The sequence below is a fragment of the Ascaphus truei genome, chromosome 11 (assembly GCF_040206685.1).
Source record: "Ascaphus truei isolate aAscTru1 chromosome 11, aAscTru1.hap1, whole genome shotgun sequence".
In the NCBI taxonomy this organism is placed as follows: Eukaryota; Metazoa; Chordata; class Amphibia; order Anura; family Ascaphidae; genus Ascaphus; species Ascaphus truei.
In genome coordinates, this window is record NC_134493.1 from 45,061,668 (window position 1) to 45,087,764 (window position 26,097).

General features: G+C 42.2%; 3 protein-coding genes across 10 annotated transcripts in view; 1 reads left to right on the forward strand and 2 right to left on the reverse strand.

Annotated features, from left to right (window-relative positions):
• Positions 1-1,213, reverse strand: part of REXO5 (RNA exonuclease 5) — a 29,816-nt gene extending 28,603 nt beyond the window's left edge. The window contains exon 1 of the mRNA XM_075565996.1: positions 1,070-1,213. The gene's annotated coding sequence lies outside the window, so the exon portion shown is untranslated. The remainder of the gene's footprint in view (positions 1-1,069) is intronic.
• On the forward strand, positions 459-9,787 carry ERI2 (ERI1 exoribonuclease family member 2). 8 transcript variants are annotated; one of them, XM_075566001.1, is made up of 11 exons: positions 1,216-1,458; positions 1,561-1,703; positions 2,263-2,313; positions 3,058-3,128; positions 3,215-3,295; positions 4,029-4,156; positions 4,425-4,581; positions 5,603-5,703; positions 6,152-6,233; positions 7,408-7,496; positions 7,708-9,787. In XM_075566001.1, exons 3-11 carry the CDS (start codon positions 2,291-2,293, stop codon positions 9,061-9,063), a joined length of 2,088 nt encoding a protein of 695 aa, XP_075422116.1. In that variant the 5' UTR covers positions 1,216-1,458; positions 1,561-1,703; positions 2,263-2,290; the 3' UTR covers positions 9,064-9,787. The 8 variants fall into 8 exon arrangements, with proteins under 8 accessions (XP_075422120.1, XP_075422116.1, XP_075422114.1 ...); XM_075566005.1 differs by lacking the exons at positions 1,216-1,458; positions 1,561-1,703 and adding an exon at positions 459-510; XM_075565999.1 differs by lacking the exon at positions 1,561-1,703 and having other exon boundaries at positions 7,708-9,786.
• On the reverse strand, positions 9,271-25,663 carry LOC142463364 (acyl-coenzyme A synthetase ACSM3, mitochondrial-like). The gene is made up of 14 exons (XM_075566012.1): positions 25,548-25,663; positions 24,742-25,007; positions 22,489-22,699; positions 20,683-20,887; positions 18,296-18,439; positions 17,211-17,367; positions 16,734-16,813; positions 13,537-13,660; positions 13,217-13,297; positions 13,018-13,119; positions 12,122-12,249; positions 11,847-11,946; positions 11,109-11,228; positions 9,271-10,172 (listed from the first exon to the last, which is right to left on the reverse strand). The coding sequence occupies exons 2-14, from the start codon at positions 24,943-24,945 to the stop codon at positions 10,086-10,088; spliced, it is 1,743 nt and encodes a 580-aa protein (XP_075422127.1). The 5' UTR covers positions 24,946-25,007; positions 25,548-25,663; the 3' UTR covers positions 9,271-10,085.
• Positions 25,664-26,097: the final 434 nt, after the last annotated feature.

Consider the following 26,097-nt stretch of genomic DNA (forward strand, 5'->3'; position numbering starts at 1 on the left):
TAGAGATAGAGATACACATACATACATACATACATACATATACTAGCTGAGAGTCATGTGAGGTCACGTGACCCACGGCGTCATGTGAGGTCACGTCTCCATGATAACGGGCGTCATTTGACGCCGCGTCGCCATGGAGACACGTGGACAAGAAGCCGGTAAGTAAATTTACAGAGGTCTTGCGCTCTTAGCACGGAGTCTCTAATCGCTGCGTGGCCCGTGTCCCCCAGTTTGCGCACCGCTGATCCAGGGAATAGCTAGAAACTGCCTTGTAACTGTACTGAAGAGTAATAAACCCATTCTTGTTTGCATATACCTCCTGCCTGGTGCGTGACCTTACTAGGGGGAGAGGTAATAGTTCTACCGTGGGAGATCTCCTTCAATTCTTGGAGCCTACGGCAGGTGGAGGCGCTGCACTGCTAAAGAAATATGTGGGTTATGAACCCCAGAAGCCTGTTCCTGTGTCCAAACTACAACCGGAGGACGACTTAGCTCTCCTGTTACCAAAAGGTACCCATGCACCACACGACCAGTAATGGCCAAATCTTATCTCCCACGGGGTGGAGGAAACACTGTTACATACACAGGGGGGAGGAGGGGTGTGACAAAAACCCTCCCATAGCCACTGGCTATGCAATTCTGTAACCCAGGCTGTGCTGAAAAGCTGTAATATGGCAGCCATAAATGTATAGGGGTCATGTTAAAATGGATAAGAAGCAAAATATGACACTGCATGCTCATTTGCATGTAATTTCCCAGAATCCCTGGCTGCAGTGGATGCATTGTTTGCCAAGAGATAATGGGGAAAGGCAGGATTTGCTCATTGTTTGTATTTGTCTCATTGTCACTGTATTATTGTATTACTTTATCAATGTTTGAGTTTCTCTGGGACATTCCCCCCAAACATTATATATATTCTGTGTACTCTGCATACAGATGGAAACTGGCACTGCAGGGGTCACTATAATAAGTGCCTGTCACCCTGCTCCTCATAGGACATCACTCTATATAATGATACTAAGCCCCCTATAGAGCAGCCTCCCCAGCCCACGTGTTCCCTGCTACTCACCACTCAGCAACAACCCAGCCTCCATCGGGGATCGATTAGTCGCACTGCCCACCGCCAATTCATGCCCTTAACCAAGCCCTCTCCAATCGACCCCCAACTCTCCCCACATGTTTCCCTTTGCGGAGCTGGAAGTTACGTCACCGTTGCCGACGGAAGTAGGAAGCAGAGGGGAGGGGGAGAGTGATGGTGCCTGTTTCATTGCAGCAGATGCCACAGGCGGGTAGTGTGTTTACCTCAGTATGTGCGCTGCCTCCTCACTTTATATTATGGGGCAGCACAGGGCAGCAACATATTAACTGTAGTTTCATGTGTTCACATTATTTGTACATAATATGAAATCTATTTAATGTTTGCAATCATAATAAGGAAGTGAATGGGGGTGTTTGCAGGTAAGTTGCTCATAATAATTATAATAGTAATAATAATAATACTTTTTGGCTTTATACTGTATATATATTCTCTCTTTCACTTTTTCTCTTTCTCCTCTGCAGAGCTTGCTATTTACATGAGGGAGAAGGGGCTGGGATTTTAAACCTGTTGCTGTCAGTGATTTGTACATCGCAGTGTATGCAGGCAGAGCTTTAGGACATGACTATACTGGGTGGCATTAAAGTACAAACAATGGGGATAAGCGGCAAGTAAAGGACCATGCAAAGAGACACCCTGCCCCGAAGAGCTTACAATCGGCAATGTGTTGCATCCCCCTCTGGCAGTTGAAAGGGTTACCTGCTTTAACCAATACGAAAGCAGGGATGTTATTACTGGACGAGGACTCCCACCACAGTGTATGGTGTTTCTACCCATATGTGTGAGAGGGATCTACGCCTGCTTGTTTGTTAGTCGGTCGAGTAAGATATTCTGAAAGGGCTATATTTGCTAAGCAGTGCTACTCCTTAAGACATCTTCTGTCTCCTTCATAGATAATATATGGCCCATTCCAGCACATTCTAATGAGTAGTATATGGGGCATTGGTTACAGGGAGACATGTTCTGGACCCTTTTTAAAATACCCACCATTGTAACTTAAAAAATTATGACTTTGTATATATTACATATCCTTGTGCCTTTGGAGACTTGCCTTTTGGGTTTAAATTGATCAAATGTTCAACTTATCTTAAAAACAAATTCATGCTGTGTAAGAATATATTGTTTTTGTAACTAAAATTATTTCTCTCCTTTATTTTTTATTGCAGTAGAAGATCATCTGCTCAGGAAACTAAAATGGCGACAAAGCAGCTGGCAAAGTTAGTTAATGCGTGATCTTTTATTTTCCAATAATTTTATGAAACAACCCAAAATATTTTAATTTTATTACTTAACAAACATGCTGCTAGATCTACTAGGGAAAAATTGGACCCAAAGTTTGACATTGTACTCTGAGCCGTATTTTCTGCCTAGTTTTTTTTTTTTTTACTAGGTGGGAAGCTGGAGATCTCTGGAGCTGAACTGTGTTAATTTGAGCTCTGGGGGACCCTCTGCTTCTAGAGATACATTCCTCTGCAGGTCATATCTGTAGCACTCCTGGCTGGGCATGCAATATGCCAGGTTGAATGTGTCCCACCTGATCTGGTCAATAGAAGCCGCAATGTCACCCGCCACAGCTTCTTATTGACCCGCGTGACATGGGACCTAAAAACATGCAGGAGATAAGTATTTGGGGAATCGGGGTGTCCCCGGAGCTGATACAGTATAACGTTTCATCTCCAGAAACCCCCTGCTTCTCACACAGAGGGTAATTTTTTTTTTATTATTACACCAGGATTAAAGTAACCATTGCACAGAAAAATGGATATCTGATAGTAATAAGAACTGTATGGCATTTAGAAGTAACACCAGATATCCTAATGCCTTTGCCTGTATGCAAGGCGCAGCTGATACTGTGCAAACTGTTATGCGGTGGGTAACTTGCTTACATCTCATAAGTATGAAAATTGTGCAAATAAAATAACAAGTAAAAAATAATCTTAACTATTTTTATTTTCTCCTAGACAACTTGGCTTAATTAGGAAAAGCTCCAAAATGTCTTTGAATTCCAAAAGTCTGTGCGGTCCCAAATCTAGTAAGTACCCCAGCTTGTGGAGCTGTTCATGATGATATCTTTGCTGTACTTTCGTACATAACAAGATTGTCTTTGGTCTGTTGCAGAACAATTTTTTGATTACTTAATCATCATTGACTTTGAGTCTACGTGCTGGAAAGATACCAAGCATTATGGACAAGAAATCAGTAAGTGTCAAATTGAAGGGACTCTACATTACTATTTCCGTGGGAGGTATTTATATGGCTGCTATAAAGGTGTACTTTATGTATTTTTACCTATTTTCTCTTACTTTGTTTGAATATCTCATCTTTTTAGAATACATTTCTGCTCCATTCAAACTTTTCATCTGCCCTTTGATCATTTATGATGAGGCTGTCATCTTTAGTAACCACGCAGAAAAAGAAAATGGTGCATTTTTTTCTTTTTTTGTAAATTATCACTACTTTGGCACTATTAAATACTTCAATAAAGAGACTTGATGCGCATATACCATTTTTATTTCTCTACTAAGTCTTCAACAGCTGCCAATTGTCATTTGTGAGATTACGGCACCTTTAATCTACAAATGTTTTGTCCGCTCAATTCTAGAAAACAAATGCAATACATTGCTCTATAAGGAGCATTTGTAGATGACTTGATAAAAATCTGATTTACTGAAGTGGCTCTTGAATACCAAATGCTACTACTGCTTTACAGTAATGACAATGGTTATTTAATCCAAAGGAATCATGCAAACATTATTGGCTATTTAAAAATTGCTAAACAGACAAGTAAAATCATTTTTATCCTTTGAAGGATGTGGGGCCTGGATTTCACGGTATCCTGTAGGTAGATTATGCATACTAGCCTTCAGATTTATAATATATTAAAAGTCTTAACGCTAATATTGTAGCAATGCGTATTTGTTCTTGCTTCTAGTTGAGTTTCCTGCCGTTTTATTAAATACCTTAAATGGAGAGATTGAGTCAGAATTCCACAATTACGTCCAACCCCAGGAACATCCAATTCTCTCCAACTTCTGTACAGAACTGACGGGTATAACACAGGTAAATACGTTTGGCATTTGTATTAATGTATGTGGGAGACTGTAAACAAGTTCTTTTAACTTACTAAAATAAGATTATATGTTTAACGGACAATTCATATGTTTCGTTTTTATAAAATTAACATATATGGCAGAAAACAATATTAGGATCTGTATTATTTGCTGTTAAGTCTTCTAGTGAATGTATCATGGTATTTATAACTTGTGGAGCAAAACTGTAAATCCACTTTTTTTAAATCAAATAAATAACAGGTTTTGTTTTTTTACAGTGTCAGGTGGATGAAGGGATTCCGCTAAAGATCTGCTTGTCCCAGTTTTCCACCTGGATTCGGAAGATCCAAAAGGAGAAGAACATAGATTTCCTTAGCGCTGTGCCGATCCATTCTACGTCCGAGAACAAGATGTGTGGTTTTGTAACTTGGTCAGGTAAAAAATACACAACTAGAGGATTTGGTATTTTTGGTAAATAAATTGTTACTAAGATTATGATGCCTAAAAAGTGACACAAATTTGCACTCTGCAGTAAAGGTATTAAAATACTTTATTCCGGGCTCCACAAGTCTGTTCCAGTCCTGCAAAACCTTAAAGCCTGAGCTGATTGCCATTTTTTTGCATTTTATTTTTAATTTACTTTAAAAAAAAAAAAAAAAATCTCCCCTTTTCCAATGCTGGTTTTTAGTTTATTTTTTCCTTTGTTCATGAGATAGAAGTGTTTGAAGGTTAAAATCAAGCTCTTCTCAGAGCCCATTGCAGTCTAAGGTACCATTGTAACCTGAAAAGAGATGACAAAATCATGTGTTTTAACAGAAAAACAAACATATTTTTTTTTTTAAAGGATGTGCTTATACTATCTGAGTTAAACTCATATAGACTTCCGGATGGGATTGTTGCTGTAAAACCGCACAAATTAAAGTTGTGAGTGTACGCACCCCAGCATAATAAGAGGGTGATTCACTAAAGTCCGTTGCGGGATAACGTACCCAATCTGGGTTTTTACGGTGGGTCAGGTGCGTTATCTGGCAAACGGACCTCAGTGAATCTCCCCCCTAAGTGGGCGGGATTGTTACCCTCTTTACTTTTACTAGGATTCCTTTAATGCTTCAGTTTGTATATTGTTATATTAGCCAGCTTGCGCTCTCAAGAATAATTTAACAAAGTTCAAAGCCATCTACCCATTTAGAGACAGATGTTCATCCTGTTGGGCAGTGTTGTACGGGCTCTTTATTTTGGAGCCTAAATCGGGGTGAAAAGCTGAAAATGTTTAATGACAACTGGATTAAAATGCGAAGTGCCTGTTATAAAGATATGAAAGCCAACATGCCAACCATTCTAATGTAGACGTGTGCGTAGAATTGTCTGTTCATTTGCTTATTTCTTAACGATTTGTTATTTCTTTATAAAGTTTGTATTGGTAACTAGGCAAGATCTTTTGTGATCTTTTCTGCAGACTGGGATTTGGGTGTCTGCTTGCTGTATGAATGCAAAAGGAAGCAGCTGAGAAAACCTGAGATACTAAATTCATGGATTGATCTCCGAATAACGTACAAGGTGAGCAAGTCATTAGAACCTTCAGGCGAAGTGTCTTAACTTATGTGCATCATGTACATCATGTACATCATGTACATCAGGGGTTCTCAACTCCAGTCCTCAAGCCCCTCCCAAACAGGTCAGGTTTTCACTGGTAGTTCAATCAGTGGCTCAGTTGAAGACTAGCTCTGATTGAGCTACCTGGGCTGAAGCAGGGATATCCTGAAAACCTGACCTGTTTGGAGGGGCTTGAGAACTGGAGTTGAGCCACCCCATGATGTACGTTATAATATAGATGACACTAAACAGATTCTACTTTCAAGTGCTTACACAAGCTCGGTTTCTGTAGTGTAATGATTTACGATGTTCTCACATGGGAAAGGTCCCCAATTTGAAACGAGGCCGAAACCGCGCTAATGCCTACACAGCTGAAATAAACCAATCTAATTTTTCACTTTCATTATTTCAGCTTTTCTACGACCGTAAACCGAAGGGATTAAATGGCGCTTTACAGGATCTGGGAATTGAATTCTCGGGAAGGGAACATTCTGGTATGGTTTGATGGGTCTTAATAGAAAACATGGTGATTGATAATAGCTGTAACATTCCTTATGTTAAAGCAGCAATTCTTCCCCCCACCCTACCCATATCTTATCTTAGTCTCTTTTCAGTATTGAAACGGGAGTCCTCCGGAGCTGAACTGCACTATTTTCTAGCTCTGGGGACCCACTCGTTCCAGACATACTTACTGGTTTAGTTGCAGGTGGGCACCAAATCTTTTAGGGCCAATAGCCACATCATCGGGGGGATGACATTGCAGCTCCCTATTGGATGACTACGGGCGCCATCTTTAAATATTCACCCCCAAAAAAACAGAAGAGCGGGATTGCTGCTTTAACTAGTTTGACAATTATATGTATAGATTTGGGGGGAACTAGAGTTCACACACTTTGAATTGCCTCTAGTGGATGTATATATTTTATATAGTGCTCCAGTGACGTCACCCATTTCAGTTAGCCTTCACTGCCTTACACCATAGGCATTGATCGTGTGCAATCTGTAATTTATAGTGCTTATGTTTAGTTTTCCAATTATTTTGGATTAACTATTTGGCAATATTCCCGAATAGCACCAATTGTATTCGGTTCATTCTATTCACCATTTAATCTGGTACCATTTTTTTAACCAATATCAATAAAGCATACTAAAACACTATTTATAGGTTTGGTTCAGATTATTCCTGTGCTGTTGCTTTTTTACTAGGGTGACTTACCCCTCAGATTTTGAGTGCATTAATAGGGCCTTATCTGTATGTTCTGTGTCTCTACATCATACAGTGTTCTCTGTGTTCTGATTAGTCTCCTTGCCCTATTGCACCAGTCTGATTCAGTGATCCTAGCGGTCACACTAGGTTGAGCGGGTGCAACCCCTATATTGCTCTCTATGTATAGATTTGTCACAGGTTATGATACGTTTTTAACAAGACCGAACATAGTTCTATCTTGACCCGATGTATAAACATGAAGTAGACCTTTGAGGTTTTGCTAAATCTGTACACTATTACATCTATGCAGAACTCGTGTGTTGGTCAAATCTACAGAAAATCTATACTTCTCCAAGACAAACATACACACACACGTTTAATTCACCCTGCATGAATACCATTCATCGCTTAATATGCACATGTGTGATGTGAAGTAATATTGTAACGTTGTTTTGTTTAAGGCTTGGATGACTCCCGCAATACTGCAAATCTCGCTTGGCGGATGATCTGTGATGGATGTGTGATAAAAATGACCAAATCCTTGGATAAGGTTAGTTGGTTCTTCCGGTCGCCCTTTTTTCTTGCATCACCAAGTCATGACATGTAAGCGAGACGTAAACAGTCTTTCAAGCCGCAGAAAACGGTACCATTTTAAACCTGAATTTGATTAAGCATGGTATACATTGGTTGTTGTCGACCTTGCTGAGCAAAGCTGCGATGATCCGTTTTGAAAAGCTCTGGCATTTGTTTATGAAATGTAGGTGCGCCCAAAGATTACCTGTGCGCAACCTCGGAATGCGTTTCCAGTGCGGGATTGCAATTCTGGACAAAGTGATGGTGTTCAAGCTTCAACAAAGAACATGGCTATCATCGACAAGCTAACTCTGGAGGAAAACCCCACTTCTATATATACGGATATATCTAGCATACCGAATGCTCGGGAGTCTTATTCCACTCATGTAAGGAGTGATCAGGCTGTCGCAGCTAAAACTTCTAATGAAATCAAAATTCAAGAATTACCAACAAAGACTTTAATAAATGGACTTTCTACTACTCTCGGGAATTACCAGAAATATCGATCTACCTACCGCAGTTCACTTACCACCTTACAAAATGGAGTAAAAATTGGAGCCTTTACATCTACACCTACAGATAACTGTTGTCTTGGCACTGGGCATGTGCTAATGTCTACCACTGTTTCTTCTGTGAATGACATCTCTGCATTGGATATAAGCCCTAGTTCTGACTGCTTATCCATGTTGGCTGATTGGGAAGATGCTGCAGTTATAGAAGACTCTCAAGAAGAACCAATTGTCAAATCTATTCAACTGGAAGAACCAACTTTACTAACAGTGGATTCACCAGACACTGTGTCATTGCCCAAAAATGCTATACAAAATTGTACTGGATTTCTGAATGTAAAAAGTTTGGGCTTCCAACCACCTACATCTCACTCGAACTCCGTAGCTTATAAAAGCCCAGATACTATTATTTATAACGTACAACGGAAGGTGTCTAATTGTTCAACTTTCAAGTTACCCAGTGCATTGGGAAACAAATCTACTAACCGTTTGTCAACATTTGTAGAGCGAGCCGAAAAGTCCACGTCACTACCTTCCTGTCCAAAAAGGAAGCTTTCAAGTGTGAGCTTTTATTCTCCACCCAAAAAGCAGCCCTTTGCCATCCATGAAGATAAAGTCTCAGCAGGTAACCGATCCTTGCCTTTGACCACCAGTTCTCGTGTGGCTCCGTCTGCCATTTTAAATTCTATGGTCCACATGAACAGCACCGTAAGGGTAGTGAAGACTAGAAAGATTACTGCTCCCTTGTGTAACTGTGGTCGACGGGCGAAGAGGCTGACAGTTTCTAATATTGGCCCAAACCAGGGAAAAGCTTTCTACAGCTGCTCTGTAAGAAAGCGCAATGAGGAAAACGGGAAGGGTTGTGAATATTTTAAATGGGAGCATACGCTTGTCAAGGAGAAGTCTACACATTCTTCAGCCTTGCTGTCCACCAGCGGACTTTCTTTTACCGCTTCTGGCACAAGTTTCAATTCTTCGGGACCCTCTGATTCTCACAAAACATTTGTTGGTCTAAGGCCATCTATGAGAACGTAATCTTACCATCCATCCTACTCCCTGCAGGCTGCAATGTTTTGTTCTTTTTAGTGTAACTATCATGTTATAGCAATGCTTCAGGTTGCCATATAACCACCACAACACATGGAGTAGTGCTCAGAAAGCAGATCTGTAATATCTTTTAAATACAAAATGTGAAATCTGAAAAAGAATAACGACCTTTGACACAGTTACAAAATGAAGGTGTATAGCAATTTTATTCAAAAAAGTGTAAATATGATACTGTAAATTGTGGTCTTTTCTTAAACATGTTTATTTTAATGCATTTCTATTTTAAGATGTTAGTTTTACGTAAATTCCAATTAACTTGTGACGTGTAATATTTTACTGAGCAGCTATGAAATAAAAGGTCAAACTATTTAGTTACATCTTCAGTAATTCTTATTGATGGAAGATTTTAAATATCAGACAACAATGTTAAAATAAATGTGTATTTCTGTATAATCTTATGCAGATCCTAGCAAGTGGTTTATCTAAATACTTTTTATATAATCACCATTTATAATTTACACATAGTGCTGCCCATAACATTACATAATGGTGACAATGGTTTTTTTTTTTAGAATTCAGTAATGTCATCTAGATTTGACTTGATGCTACATTAAACAATTACTGAACCTTCTAAAACAGGAGTGACCAACTCCAGTCATCAACGGCCACCAACAGGTCACGTTTTCAGGATATCCCAGCTTCAGCACAGGTGGCTCAATCAGAGACTTAGTCGAATACTGAGCCATCTGTGCTGAAGCTGGGATATCCTGAAAAGCTAACCTGTCGGTGGCCTTTTGAGGACTGGAGTTTGCCACCTCTGATCTAATAAACAAACCTGAACTGAAGGTTCTGTATAGGCCTGTAATAATCCTAACCTTGCCCCCACTCTCTGGCCTGTAATAATCCTAACCTTGCCCCCACTCTCTGGCCTGTAATAATCCTAACCTTGCCCCCACTCTCTGGCCTGTAATAATCCTAACCTTGCCCCCACTCTCTGGCCTGTAATAATCCTAACCTTTCCCCCACTCTCTGGTCCGTAACTCTTTTCTTTTTATTTTCCCACTGATGGTCTTTGGCAGCTGTTCAACAAATTCCACCTGGAAAAGGAAAATAGAGATCCTGTTGTCACTGTTCGTTAATACATTGACAAAAATAAACTATTGGTTTACATAGGATTCGTTAGTAAAAAAAAAGCCAGGAAAAATGCGATACCCTGTTATGTTTACCAGTGGATTGGGGGTATGTCCTGGAACAGGATTTCATATTTTTCTGTCTCCCTTTGCAGCTCACTGACTATTGCTGTCTCCCTAGTTCAGCTGCCTGTAATTCCCTCTGTCTCGGCAGCTGGCTGCATGTATGAAGGCAACATTGTTTCATATGTTCCTTTCTCAGTCCTAGCTGGTTGCCATGGCAACACCCCATTCTTCATAGATGGAAGATTGGTTCATTCCTGCCCCCCTGTCTCTGCTGACAAGATAGTTCAGTCCCTTTACTTTCCTGTGTGGCACTTCTCCCCTTACTTCCTTTTCAAGCCAAAGGACACTGAGTGAGTACCCTTCCATGCTACACTCCTCTTGGCAAGGCCATTCCTTTTTACCTGCCTCTGATTATAAAGCACCCACAGAGAAACACTCACCACATCACCCACAAGTGCCTGTATATGATTTATGCTTTCCCAATAAAGTGAAGAAAATACAGCAGGACTTGGTGTGCTTTGGAAAAGGGGCTGAGTTAAGCTAACTGGAGCTATTCACACATCACACGTGACCCTGGTTCCAGGATAGGGTATGATTTACTTGCTAGAACCATTAACATGCCTAATTTTGATAATTTTACATGTGTTCAATATCAGACACTTGATTACCAGAATATATTCTTAATATTTAGATTTTCTTTTTAAGGTTAACAAGAAAATGAATTTAAATGAAAGTAAACGTGCAGTTGAGGTGTTGGGTTATGCATTTGGATGAGAAATAATAGCGAAATAGTTTGTAATTTTTGTTACGTGAGTTCATGGTAATGTATATACTTACCTTTCTTGGGTATTTGTAGGGGGCCGTGACCTTTTTCACATGCTCCTGCAGCTCAGTGATCAGTTTTTCTGGGTCATGCGCATTATAAGCAGGAGAGCGAACAATAAAGGCTTTCACAACCTGCAATTGAAAGATTAATAATAACTTTATTTCATGTAGCGCTTTTCTCCCAATGAGACACAGTGCTTCACAGTTACAGTGTAGTACACAGTATGCAGCACACAGACATTTTACAGACACAGTCTCTGCCCCGTGGAGCTTACAATCTGTGTTTGTGGTGCCTAAGGCACGGAGATAAAGTGACTTCCCCAAGGTCACAAGGAGCTGACACTGAGAATTGAACCAGGCTCCCCTGCTTCAAGCTTGTTTTCGGTGTCAGTATCTTTACTTATTGAGCCGCTCCTTCATATAAAAAGCATACGTCTTATAAATAAAATATCTTCTGCCCCATATATTAAGGGGTTTCCTTGAAAAGGTAAAAATTAAATTTTCATTTATGGAAAGAAAATAAGATTCTTTAATTTTTGTATTTTGATTAAAGCCCCATAGGCAAACAACATCATACCATGGAGTCTGTGGTATCAGACTTTTTAATAGAGGGGTGCTCAAATCCAGTCCAAGCACCTCCCCCACACAAATAATACAGGAAAAAGATGCATAATATTGTGTAGCTGCTGTATCACGAATGTGAGGCTAATATTGGATGATCCTGTTGCTTACGTCGTGATCGTTTATTACCTCTCCTCTGATTGGGTCTGGACTGCTCACAACAGCAGATTCTGTGACAGCTGGGTGTTCCATCAGAGCGCTTTCTATTTCAAATGGGCCAATCCGATATCTAACAAAAGGAAGCGTGAACAGATCTTATTAGTGTAGGCACCAAGCATTCGTCTACAGGATTACAGAAAGTAAATACATTTACTAACACCCTCTGCTGTGCAGGAAAAGTGGTTAATTAAACAGCCTAAAAAAATGAATAATGCCTATTTTGGAGCCAAATTATTGAATCTTACCCAGAGGATAAAATAACATCATCAGCTCTTCCAACAAACCAGAAATAACCATCTTCATCTGTAATGCCTTTATCTCCTGTTAGATAGAAGTCTCCACGCTGGGTTGAGGCTGTTTTCTTTGGATCATCCTATTGAAAATCGACATCATCCAGTGGTTATTTGGGGTTTAGGTTGTGATATGTTTTTGTTTGACACCAAGTTTATACAGACACGTAGATTAATTAAAGAATTTGTTGATCAATAATGGAGGCCATGCCGGGATTAGTATCTCTTCATCAAGGAAAACTTTCAAATTAAAATAATGAGCAAATACTTCAATCTGCCAAATGGATGGCCTTAAAGATCTGATTTTCACATTTTAAATGTGCCCTTAAAAATTGAAGCATTATTGGCAATTATCAAAATCAAATGATTAACAAGTTGAATATAATGTATACAGGCATACCCCGTATTAACGTACGCAATGGGACCGGAGCATGTATGTAAAGTGAAAATGTACTTAAAGTGAAGCACTACCTTTTTCCCACATATCGATGCATGTACTGTACTGCAATCGTCATATACGTGCATAACTGATGTAAATAACGCATGTGTAACAGGCTCTATAGTCTCCCCGCTTGCGCACAGCTTCGGTACAGGTAGGGAGCCACTATTGCTGTTCAGGACGTGCTGACAGGCGCATGCGTGAGCTGCCGTTTGCCTATTGGGCGATATGTCCTTACTCGCGAGTGTACTTTAAAGTGAGTGTCCTTAAACCGGAGTATGCCTGTACATAGTTCTTCAAGGGGATGGCGCAAACCACTTTGAGAACATATCCTTGTTCAAAACCAGGAGTTGGAGAACTGTGGGACTCAAAACTGGTATGTGGTGTAATGTACGCGGGAAGCCTTCCTTACTGTGTATTGAGAGAAAAGACAAAACGGTTTCCGAGGGGATATGCGGACGGCTATCTCTCCTTCTCTTCCAGGGGGTAGTATGTTGCCATTTTCATCGACTATCTGAAACACAATGTGCGTAACGCGTTGATAAAGACCTGAGTGAAAAGAATACAACATGTTCTGCGTAGTTGGTACAAGTTGATGATATGTTAAATACCTGAACATCATAAGCTGGAGAGGCCTTCCCCATGGACCCTGGCTTAATTTTCATTCCCTTGAATGTTGCACAGACAATCCCCTGAAAAGTATCATTTTAGTGACTTCATTGGTAAAGGTCTAATGTTTGCAACCTATTGGTACCCCAGGTGTAAATAAGCCATTAGGAGCATGGGATACATTAAAATGAATCAGGTCTGTATATATAAATATATATATATATATATATATATATATATGTCTCCATAAAAGGCATCACAACCACACTACCCACGCGTAGGAAACCTGTGTCTTTCTAACTTGATTTATAGGATGACATACTGTTTCTGTTTGTCCGTAGCCTTCATAGATGTCAAGTCCAGTTTGTGTTTTCCATTGTTCCAATACATGTGGGTTGAGAGGCTCCCCACCACCAACACAATGCTTCAGACTCTTAAACTTGTAGCTTAATTGACATACAAATTAAATCAGAAATAAGTTACATAGTAGACGAGGTTGAAAAAAGATACATCCCCATAGCGTTCAACCTATGTTTAATTTAGACTACAGATACTTATCCTATATTTGTGTTTACAGTACATTGATCCAGAGGAAGGCAAACTCAAAACCCCAATGACACATTATCTAATGGTGCCCCATAAGGGGAAAATAAATGCCTTCCCGACTCTAATAATCATATTTCTCCCTGGATCAACATCCTATGTTTACTTATTCGGTATATCCCTGTGTAGCTTTTCTTTCTAAAAAGATGTCCCACCTTTTCATAAAGATTCACACGTTATCTTAAGCATTGTGTTCATACTGAGTGGCGTTTAGCATTTCTATTTGTCCTTGAAATAGAATAGGTTTTAGACCAGGGGTGGCCAACTCCAGTCCTCAAGAGCTACCAATGTGATGGATTGGATAAAATGCCTATTTCTTCATCTGTAATGTGTACCTTGCTATGTTCCTTACTCAAAATGGCTACCGCAGCTCCCCCTCCCATCAACTATGAAATCAAGATGGCACCCAACCCAGGAATTCCAACCCAAAAGCTGATGTGTCCACTAAAACTACAATAACAAAACCATAAACTACAATAACAAGACCATAGAAGGAAATGACCTAACAAGAACCAATGAGACACTGACATGTGCATTTGCACACAACCTTTAGACCTTAGACAGCTCCTAAGGTCTCTCAGTGCATGCACTACCTACATAGGAAAACAATTTGGACGGGGACAGATACTCTGCAGACATTTGGTCTGATCCAACTCAGCTGGCGCCCAACGTGGGGCTCCGGGTTGTGAACCAACAGACAGCCGTGGACAGAGGGACCGATTTGGACCAAGTGCGGACGCGGCAAGAGACTGATCACCTCTGGAAGTACGGTAAGATAACATTTATCTACCGATACGCACTGTCTCCGCTGTTGGTCTATTTCTGTGTCTCATACGGCTCTCCGAAGGTCACCTAAAGACAGGTAGATATCTTGCCCGGAGCCTGTTTTAAACTCAAACCTGTTACCTAGACTATCTGTCACCCGGTATATGTTTATATGTTTATGTGTTAGTCTGTGCCGCAAGTGGGAGCCCGAAGTGGAGTGGGATTTTTGCCGGCTGACTATGGATCTTGTCATTGTACGTTGTAAACTTGGTGGAAGGAGGGGAATGGGGAAGTAAGGGAAAGTCGGACAGAGAGGAACACGGTTTTCCCGGTAGTGACAGCGCGGTGTGCGCGTTGCGGAGGGAGGAGTGTTGAGGTGCGCGTTACGGTTGGTAACAGCGCGGTACTCTGCCGACTAATTCCTGAACAACCTTTTCCTCTCTCGTAATCAAGTGTTATGTCATGTCCAAAATGTGTTTGTGGATTAATGTTGTGAATTCATAAGGACGGGTGGGGATTGTTGAAAGTAAAAGAGGAAGGATATAGCCCACAGGTACTTGGGCGACAACCCCTAGACGTTAAACTGCCCGAACTCCTGTTTTTTCTGCGTTAGCATACACTTTTCCAGTAAAGAAAGAAAAAATGTGAGAGAGAAGGATTCAATTTGGTGCCATAAAGTGTGTAAACATGGGAACACAGGCGAGTAAGACAGAGAAAGGAGTCTTAGCCTGCCACCTAGTGGCCGAAAGAGAGGGAAAGGAGCATGTTAAGAAAGCAAGTAGACTGTTTAAAGTATGTGGAATTAGTGCAGCAAAAGGTAGATTACAGCCAGAAGAGTGGCGAAAAATATTGAAAGAAAAGAGAGGAATTTTGAGTGATAACAACCTGCTGAAGACAGCGGAAGCCTGGTTTAATGTCGCCAAGGCTGTCCACAGAGACAAATGGACCGAGCAGGAGATAGAAAAGGGAGGGAAGGTTGTATTTCTTTATCACCCTTGCGGCGACTGTACAAGTAACACCCCTGAAAATGACCAACCCCCACCCTATGCTGGTGCTGACCCACCCCCCTGGACATGTTTAAGGTGTGGCACCCGAAATCCCCAATGCAGGGAAGATTGTTATAATTGTGGTGTGCAGCGCCCCGGTGTGACTGATTCACCCATACTCACTCCTTTGTTACCTTCGCTCCCAGCTCCAACAGCACCCCCACCTATACAACCCACTACCCCGCCTACGAATGACAAACCAACCTTGACTGCCCATGTAGCACAACTATATCCTGTGCTGCAGGCGGACGGTTCCTATTACACCCCGACTGCGCCCCTAATGCCCCTGATGCCAGCCCTTTCACCCCAAACAACCACTGCCCCAGCGGTAGGGATTAAAGTCTACCCCGACACAACAATAGCACACAGACCCAGCAGCAGTGTCCACTACAGTGCGCCCGATAGTTTTGACTCAGAAATAGACATTTCAAGGGGGGACTGTGATGGATTGGCTAAAAGGCCTATTTCTTCATCTGTAATGTGTACCTTGCTATGTTCCTTACTCAAAATGGCTACCGCAGCTCCCCCTCCCATCAACTATGAAATGAAGATGGCACCCAACCCAGGAATTCCAACCCAAAAGCTGATGTGTCCACTAAAACTACAATAACAAGACCATAAACTACAATAACAAGACCATACAAGGAAATGACCTAACAAGAACCAATGAGACTCTGACATGCATTTGCACACAACCTTTAGACCTTAGACAGCTCCTTCTGCATACAATCTGTCCCCTGCAGCCCCTATATAGAAACGCAGGCTGTAGCAATAAAGCAAGCATTATCATTCTGAACGTTGTCAGTGTGATTTTTCTCAGTGCATGCACTACCTACATAGGAAAACAATTTGGACGGGGGCAAATACTCTGCAGACGTTTGGTCTGATCCAACTCACCAACAATTCAGGTTTTCAGTATATCTCTGCTCCAGCAAAGGTGGCTCAGTCTTTGACTAGAGATATACGGAAAACCTGACCCGTTGGTAGCTCTTGAGGACTGGAGTTTGCTACCCGTAATTTAGACCATTATCAGTGTGTATTCATGCACAGTATTGTTTGACAATAATACACAGTAGCAGACTATAATTCAGAACTGTATGCTTACCTAGCAAGGTTCTTCAGCACAAGCATACGGTATGCTGTTGAAACCGTACAAAACGTTGTGATAGGAAATGTGGACAGCGTCTGTATTAGAGGAATCAAAAAGTAAATGAAAGCAATAAATAAAGCCCTACCTAAATATTAACACAGCTATAATATTCTATTTTGCAGGAGAGACTTTTGTGGTTTTAAATCTAAAACAACAACAATAATAATAAAGAACTTCCATGTTTTGTCCAAGAGAATGTTTTCAAACATAACTGGTGCATAATACATCGAACCATCTTATATTGGCTTGTTCTTTATATATTTGCTTTGATAATCAAAATACCAGCATGTAGATTCTTAAGTCAGTGGAAGCGAATTAGCCAAGAGGTTATAGAGATCAGTTAACAAGTTACGACATCATTCTGTGCTTGTAAAGCACCTCATCCACGGACGACGCTGCCCTACACAACCCTATTCTCCTAGGTTATCTTACTTCGAGGATAGTAGTTGGGTCAAAGCGAGTCATGCTGTGGGCAAAAACACAGGCGCCCTGAATCCACGGTGCAAAAACACTACTCCATGCAGCCTTTACCCAGCCTGTGTCTGATATGTTCCAAAATACGTCCGAGGGCGTCAAATCCAGCCAATATCTGTGTGTGTCGGGAGAAAACATTTAAGGCAAAGTATTTCTTAAAATGTATATTTTTAAGAGGTCATATTTCTTTAAGAAACTCCTAGTCTGAATTGGATCTAGATCAGGGGTGGGCAACTCACAGTCCTCAAGGGCCACCCACAGGTCAGGTTTTCAGGATATCCCTGCTTCAGCACAGGTGGCATAATCAGTAGCAGGGATATCTTGAAAATCTGACCTGTGGGTGGCCCTTGAGGACTAGTTTCCCACCGCTGATCTAGAGTAAAAATTCCAATTGGCAGATTTCAGAGCTCATGGTTGGAACTTTTTACATAGCACAGAGACTCTAAACGTGCCTCTGCTTATGAAGCATTGAGAGGAAGGGCATACTGTTAGGTACATATCTCCCCTCCCCTGCAGCCTACATTAGTAGCGATCCTAAAATAAAGCTTTTTATGACACTTGTTCTAAAACTGTCGGCTAAAGAGCACCCAGGGACAGGGTCCATGGGAATTGTGGTGGTGATTAGCTTCTGTATTTAAAATATAAGGTCGGGGGTGTAAAAGTATTGTAACATGGAAAAGAAGCATATTTGTTTCCCTTCCTCTGGACCATTGTAAATATATCTCACCCAGTTAGAATTGAATGAATACTTAGCTCGATGGACAACTGCCTTTGTATTTTACCGGATGCTATGTTACTATCGGTGATGGTTAAATGGGAAAAGTTAGAGAACTCCTAATCTGTGCCATGGGACAGAGCAAACTCTACATTCATACACTGCTTTATTAGATTGTAAGCTCTCCGGGGCAGGGATTTCATTTCCTATAGTCTGTCTTTGCGCTTATTGTAATATAATTTCCTGTACTGTATTGTCTTTGTAAAGCACTTAGTACACTGTGGGCGCTATATAAAGATATAGATACTGCTTTCCAGAGGACACTCACCGTCCATTCACAGCCAGTCCGAGCCCAAAGCTACAGTGGCTATGTTCAGTCATTTTTGGAGAACCGGTTGTTCCACTAGTAAAAAAGATGGTCATGGGATCTGTGCTCTTTGTCTTCACACAGCTGTGCTGGTCATCGGCCGCCCTTTGCAACATTTAAAATGAAACTTGATTAATACAATTTCCTGTGCAGAGCTCGGATTTGAGTTGGGAAGAGTCCAGCACCAGAGCCGGGATACATGAGTGAACGTTTCCATATTCAAGTGATTCTATCTGCAGGACATTGTGTGGGCTTCTCATGTTTATCACTTATCTTTGACATCTCAACAGTAATTACTTGTATAATTTGCCCTTGTGTAACTCCATGTAACGGTGTATCCTCTGACCTACTCTCCAGTATGACACATGCCCTCTTGAATTGTTCCAGCGGCATCTTGATACAATGAGTACCCATATAGCCATCTATGCCCACTGCCGTTATTCTGAGCAACTCCGGGTTTCCCTTCCATCTCTGACATGTTTAAACGTTTGTGCTTTGTGCCAGGCAGACCATCACCTTTATCCTTTTGCATGTTACATCAGGGGAGCCAGTCCTCAACCCCCCCCCCCCCGCTCCCCAAACAGGTCAGGTGTACAGGATATCCCAGCTTCAGCACAGGTGACTCAATTGAGCAACCTATGATGAAGCTTGGACACCTGTGCTGAAGCAGGGATATCCTGAACACCTGACCTGTTGGAGGGGGGCTTGAGGACTGTAATTGAGCCCCCCAGTGCTACATGCCTTGCTACATTGAGAGCTTTGGTTGTTTACCATTCTATATGATTGCTCTTCATAAACTAGCAACATTATGTACATTACATCTCCTGTTTGAGGCACTATGATTTACAGCCCTATGGTTTCTTGATACTTTCTATTTATTTCTCACATTTGTTCACTTTCTTATAATTCCTGTACACTTTATTTACTTCACCACTTATTTTTGCTTATTCCCCCCCCCCCCCCACATGCAATAAGGGGCGTATTTATAGCTAGTTTCAGTCTGTCTCTATAGCAGTGGTTTTCAACTTTTTTTAGTTAAGGACCCCAATAATTATATGGTGAAGTTCTTGGGAACCCCAACCCTCTCTAATAGGGCCTCTTAGATCAGATGCAGTGTAAGGAACCCCAACCCTCTCTAATAGCGCGTCTGAGATCAGATGCATTGTAAGGAACCCCAATCCTCTCTATTAGCACCTCTTAGATCAGATGCATTGTAAGGATCCCCAACCCTCTCTAATAGTGCGTCTGAGATCAGATGCATTGTAAGGAACCCCAACCCTCTCTAATAGCGCGTCTGAGATCAGATGCATTGTAAGGATCCCCAACCCTCTCTAATAGCGCCTCTTAGATCAGATGCAGTGTAAGGAACCCCAACCCTCTCTAATGGCGCGTCTGAGATCAGATGCATTGTAAGGAACCCCAATCCTCTCTATTAGCACCTCTTAGATCAGATGCATTGTAAGGATCCCCAACCCTCTCTAATAGTGCGTCTGAGATCAGATGCATTGTAAGGAACCCCAACCGTCTCTAATAGCGCGTTTGAGATCAGATGCATTGTAAGGAGCCCCAACCCTCCCTAATAGCGTGTCTGAGATCAGATGCATTGTAAGGAGCCCCAACCCTCCCTAATAGCGTGTCTGAGATCAGATGCATTGTAAGGAACCCCAACCCTCCCTAATAGCGTGTCTGAGATCAGATGCATTGTAAGGAACCCCAACCCTCTCTAATAGCGTGTCTGAGATCAGATGCATTGTAAGGAACCCCAACCCTCTCTAATAGCGCGTATGAGATCAGATGCATTGTAAGGAGCCCCAACCCTCCCTAATAGCGTGTCTGAGATCAGATGCATTGTAAGGAGCCCCAACCCTCCCTAATAGCGTGTCTGAGATCAGATGCATTGTAAGGAGCCCCAACCCTCCCTAATAGCGTGTCTGAGATCAGATGCATTGTAAGGAACCCCAACCCTCCCTAATAGCGTGTCTGAGATCAGATGCATTGTAAGGAACCCCAACCCTCTCTAATAGCGTGTCTGAGATCAGATGCATTGTAAATTCTTCTGTATTTGGTACAATTTTCAAAGTACCAGAAAATTGCAGGGAACCCTTTAGGGACGCCCGCAGGACACAAGTGTTCCTAGGAACCCCTGTTGAGAAACACTACTCTATATTAACCAATCCAGTTGTTCCGCACCCTGTTGCCACGGCCCATTTGGTATATATGGGTCCTTTGTCCCTACACTTGTATGTCCGTGTGTACCTGCAGAGTGTCCTCGCCTTTATTGCTTTATAGAAATGAAGGACCCGCATATTTACATTACTTGAAAATACTGACGTTACAAAGATACCTACTCAAAGAGACCTTTAAAATTCAACCAGCCGTCTCTGTTTCCTCCAGATATTAGTTTTGTTTTTAAAAATGGAGCTTGAGATGAAATAGAGTCTACAGCGGGTGCTACGGCCTCACTGGTTACGATGCACTTGGCCTTGGAAGTGTTTAGCCGATGGAGGATGTCTTTTGCTGTGAGTTGAGTTGTTCCCGGAATCAGCACCAAACCTGAGAATGATAATGTGGATGTTATATGCACAAGTATAGGCTAAACTGTTAGAAATTCCGGGCATTATTGAAATCCCTGCTCTCTGATTGGATATGCCCAGAATCTGTGGCACCTCGGCTGAAAAGCTTGGCAATCGGCTTTGAGTTCTCATACACTATTGAAAAATATGTGTAGTACTAAAGACCAAAGACAGAACCAAACAGATAATGTGATGTATATAAATGGATGCTCATGAAGCGAATCCTGGATGATGTATTAATGAATAAGGACAGGTACTGGGTGTGAGATCCTGGTTGGGCAACCGACAAAATATAGAATGAAGGTTTGATACACAATCTATCCAGAAACCATAGCAATCGAATCACCCTAAATAGTACCTATTGTCCATAGTTAGAGCAGGAAAACATGTAGCAAGTGAAACTCACAAGTATGCTGCAACGTCCATGTGTTCCCAGGTTCCAGGCGTTCTTAGTGTGCTTCCATCTTGAGGATACTGGAATCACGAACATGGAACAAGTAACAGAGCACCACTACAAGGCATCCAAACTTCGAGGAAAGTGCGTTTTCCATAAAAAGTTATTTATTGGTCAAAAGACAAAAATAGCAATAGCATTACCTAACCAACGCGTTTCAAACTAAATTGCGCTCGCTCAAGGTATTGAAAGCGCAATTTAGCGCGAAACGCATTGGTAGGGCAATGCTATTGCTATTTTTGTCTTTTGACCAATAAATAACTTTTTATGGAAAACACACTTTCCTCCTTATAATCTTTTTTTCAAGTTTGGATACCTTGTAGTGGTGCTCTGTTACTTTTTCCTTGTTCGTGATTCTTACGTTCTCATAAACACTGAGTGAGAGCACCTCTCAGACAGGGGAGGTGATTGGACAGTAGGCACCTGCAAAACACTGACTCCTCCCCCCTCCCTGCTGCAGCCAGACACTGACTCCTCCCCCTCCCTGCTGCAGCCAGACACTGACTCCTCCCCCTCCCTGCTGCAGCCAGACACTGACTCCTCCCCCTCCATGCTGCAGCCAGATTGTGTGTGTGTGTGTGTGTGTGTGTGTGTGTGTGTGTGTGTGTGTGTGTGTGTGTGTGTGTGTGTGTGTGTGTGTGTGTGTGTGTGTGTGTAATCAACAAGTACAGTAATAGCATAAGAAATTGTAGAATATCATATCGATAAAAATCAATCCAACTATACAAAAGTGTCTTTTTTTTATGACAAATGTAGATTTTTTTTTTACAATTAGCCTATAATAGTAATAATTCCTGAAGAACGGGGCATTATGGGCCAGTAATGCCCTGTTCTTCTGGAATTATTACTTAAATACAATACATATAAATATTCAGTACACTTAATAGACCCTGTAATTGCAGTGTTCTTTAGAAATCATATCCTCAGTACACTAGATATTCTGTATGATTTATTTCCCATGCTCACCAACATTAATAGATACGTTGATGAGGGATTGTGTTAAAAAAATAGGTTGCATGAAAAACTTTAATTAAACTTAAAGTTAAGCCAAGTAATAATCATTCCATCAGATTTGTATTTTCTAATAGCGTGTCAAAATCTGTAATCAACGTCAGAGATGTACTTACCTGCTCTTATACATGCCACATTTAAAAGCCACCATTCTGTCACCCAGGGCAGAATCTCAATAACTCTGTCCCCTGGTTTCAAGTCACAGGCATCAGACAGTAGGTTGGCCGTTTTCCTGGAGAGAAATCCCAACTCCTCGAAGCTCCACTTAACTTCATTACCTTTACCACCTATCCACCAGAGAGCTGGATTCGAATTACCGCTGCGTCCCTAGAGAGAGAGAGTGTCACGGGAGACAAGGCAGTTTACACCTTTTTTCCAGAATCATGCACTGAGCAAAACAAGTTGGTGAAATAAATTGTAAATTTATTCGCATGAAAAGGCATGCACACAGTGGAACACAAAATACAGGCAAAAAAAGCACTCTTGGGAACTGGGGTAAAAACTAGACTCTCCTAGGTGCAGGGAATCCTAAAGAAGGTCTCCTCCCTGACCGGGACTTAGCCCGAAATATCCTGGAACTCAAATCGGCATGAAATTCCAGACGCCACCACTACGTTCTCCTCTGTAGGACTTGGTCGCAAAAAGCAGGACTTAGAAAATATAACGGGCAGACTTTTCTGAAGTCGGTGCCTTGCTATTCGCGCAAGAACACTTTTGAAAAGCCTGCCCGTGCTCTTTCTTGCTGGAGACACTGAGACACACTTAGCTATTGAGTGTGGTAGCCCCTTTATAGACTACCGTGTTCTATGGTTTAACATGGACTCCAGCGTGGGAACCTTTCCCACCAGTCATCTGGCTGATGTCAGGGAAAGGGGTATGGCTATATGCGGGGATGGCTCTGCAGAGTCTGAGAGCACCAAAATAGCATTTGGGACTTTTCCTCTGCCCCTCCTTGCTACCAAATGGCCCAACACCTCTGACATCCTGGCTCTTCTTTGTGCTCAGATGGCTAGGCAGACATCCTGGCTCCTATGCAAATGCGTAGGCTGACCATGGATTTTTATACATACAGTATAACACCCTATAAACCATACTTTAATAAAGTATAAACCTTGGGGAACCTTATAGACGGTTGGGGCACCCACAAACCCAATACAGGTTCTGGGACACCTTGGCACTAACTGGGATACCCCCCTTATCCTAGGGATTCCCTCAGCTACAGGGACACCTGTTAATCCCTGTGCCTCATTCACCTTTGAGCTATGCTGAAGCAGGGTACCTTAGTGGTGAGTCGCGGTTACGTTTTTAAGAGAAGATATTGCCGGGGCAATGTGCATACATGTATGATACATTTATCGGGGAACAGGTAACTCTGGTCCCTGACCTGATATGCATGTTCTGACACCACTTTCTCTGCAAAATCCCACTTAAAACTCATGCACCAGAAATCCCTGTTTGATTGCATGCCCGGAAAGGGAAAAACACAAAACATAATTTTAATATAGGTAACAAACACATGGTAAAGATACAATGTTACTGGGCCCAAGAGCTAACTCTCTTGGACCCTTATACACAGATCACGGGTAACCAAAACCAGGCTTAACCTTTATTTGTGAGCCAGGTTACCCCCTTCCCCCCAGTCACAGAGAGGACAATCGATTCTTAACATCATCAAATCCATAGAAGTCAAATGCTGTTAAACTCCCATGTTGTGAACCCAGCCAGGGCTCCTACAGGCACCCCCAGGCCGTATGTATCTCAGGAAGCATGGGCCCCCCGGAGCTCAAATCCCCCCCCCCCCCACCCTGCCCTTTTTAATATAAGATGGGAACCAGGGTGTCTCCGGAGCTGCACAGCACTATTTTCAGCTGCGGAGATCCACCAGTTCCCTGGCTTCTTACCGGTAAAGTTGCCAGTATTACTCCCTTGTGTTTAAAGGGGAATTAAATAGCCAGCCAATAGGAATCCGCAGCTGATGACGTTGCGGCTTCCTATTGGCCAGAGATATAGCAGACAGATTTAAACCCAGCAATTTAAAAATCGTGGACCTGCTCTAAGTGACCCCACAGTTCCCATCCTGTGAGGGGAAAAAAAAGTAGGGGGGGGGGGGGTGTTGCTGCTTTAATTTCTAAGTGCTAAGAAACTAAATAGTTTCCACTAAACCACTACTTAAATAACCAACGCAGGATCACACACAAGCGTGTAGCCATCTTTAAAATGCCCTTACTTTTCAGGGTACAGCAGAAATATGAGAACCTGAGAAATATATACATAGGGATTTTGGAAATGAAGAGAAGAAAAGGCAGAACTACCAAGGCGATCAGGTAGACTTTTTGTTGATGGTAAAAGCAGTAGAAGAAAACGTGTACCTTTTCAATCGCAGACCACTTGTCTAAGACATCGCTTGCGAAGTTGAAATATTCTGGCACTTCTGGCTTGTAACGCTGTTTAATGTCCTCATAATCGGAGAAGTTCTGCGGCGTAAGAAGCTTTGGCGCCTGGCTGAATAACCTGGGATATACTCTCGGAGTCAGATAGCGGGTAACGTCTCTGGCTGTACGGAGGATTTTCATAGCAGCTGCAATCACTGGGAGTATTTTTGAAATGCTCAGAGGATCCCGATCAGATCATTTACCTGCAAAAATAAATAATTCACAAAATATTTTTAAACAGTGAATGGAAGTTAAACCAATGTTTAGTCTATTAACCTAAAATGCACTGTCTTGCCCAGAGAGGGAGAACATTGTTTGTGAAGCTATAAAGGTAAAAAGTGGCTCATACAGTATTTCATTGCAGTGATATGTTTAAGAGGTCTCATCTGGGTAATATTTTTTTTAACCCAAATCTGACACCTGTAAGTATTAGGCTGTGCCCCCAGTGTAGGCTGCGGCGCGCACGCCACACAGCACAGCCCTCTATGGGGCAGGCCATGTGGGGGCGCAATGACGCGTACGCTGGCTGGGAAGACAATAATTTTGTCTTCCCGTGCTGCCATGCGATCACCTGGTCGGCGCGCAGCCAATGGAAGGAAGATATGCCCCATCATGGCTCCCGAACATCCTATCGCTCCCCTATAGATAATAATAATAGCATGTTCTTGTATAGCGCTGCTAGTTTTACGTAGCGCTTTACAGAGACATTTTGCAGGCACAGGTCCCTGCCCCATGGAGCTTACAATCTATGTTTCTGGTGCCTGAGGCACAGGGAGATAAAGTGACTCTCCCAAGGTCACAAGGAGCCGACACCGGGAATTGGATCAGGTTCCCCTGCTTCAAACTCCGTGCCAGTCAGTGTCTTTACTCACTGAGCCACTCCTCCTACAGACCGCACAATGCAGCTTTCACCTGTGCACGCGCCACCATACAACACTGGGGCTGTAACCTTAGGCCTGGAGGGGTTTGATTTCCTCTGGCTGCTCCCTTTTGTGTGATGATGTCACTGGGTGATCAGCAAGTGGTTGTTACAGCCAGAGCCCAACCTCTCCTTATTGGTTCTCTGATAAGCACAGGGTTGGATAAGGGGAAAGAAAACATGTGAGTGACAAACGCTTCCCCAGCCAGAGGCCCCTAATACATTCATCTGGCTGACTTTGTGGGATTGCACCTTTAAACATAACATTGTGTGTTACCCAACCGTGGGATTGCTTCTGAGAACTTAGACCGCGTCCATAGTGCAGGATACGGAAACAAACACTAGGACGCCATTGCGTATGCGCTTAGCGCGTG

Excerpts from the sequence above, each read along its gene's own strand:
- ERI2 (XM_075565997.1), top strand. The coding sequence starts at position 1,759 with ATGTGTTGCATCCCCCTCTGGCAGTTGAAAGGGTTACCTGCTTTAACC. Across the intron at positions 3,296-4,028 it reads GCATTATGGACAAGAAATCA|TTGAGTTTCCTGCCGTTTTA; the intron begins GTAAGTGTCAAA and ends TCTTGCTTCTAG. Across the intron at positions 4,582-5,602 it reads TGGTTTTGTAACTTGGTCAG|ACTGGGATTTGGGTGTCTGC; the intron begins GTAAAAAATACA and ends TCTTTTCTGCAG.
- LOC142463364 (XM_075566012.1), bottom strand. The coding sequence starts at position 24,945 with ATGAAAATCCTCCGTACAGCCAGAGACGTTACCCGCTATCTGACTCCG. Across the intron at positions 13,120-13,216 it reads CTCCAGCTTATGATGTTCAG|ATAGTCGATGAAAATGGCAA; the intron begins GTATTTAACATA and ends ATTGTGTTTCAG. Across the intron at positions 12,250-13,017 it reads GTCTTTTCTCTCAATACACA|GATGATCCAAAGAAAACAGC; the intron begins GTAAGGAAGGCT and ends GATTTTCAATAG.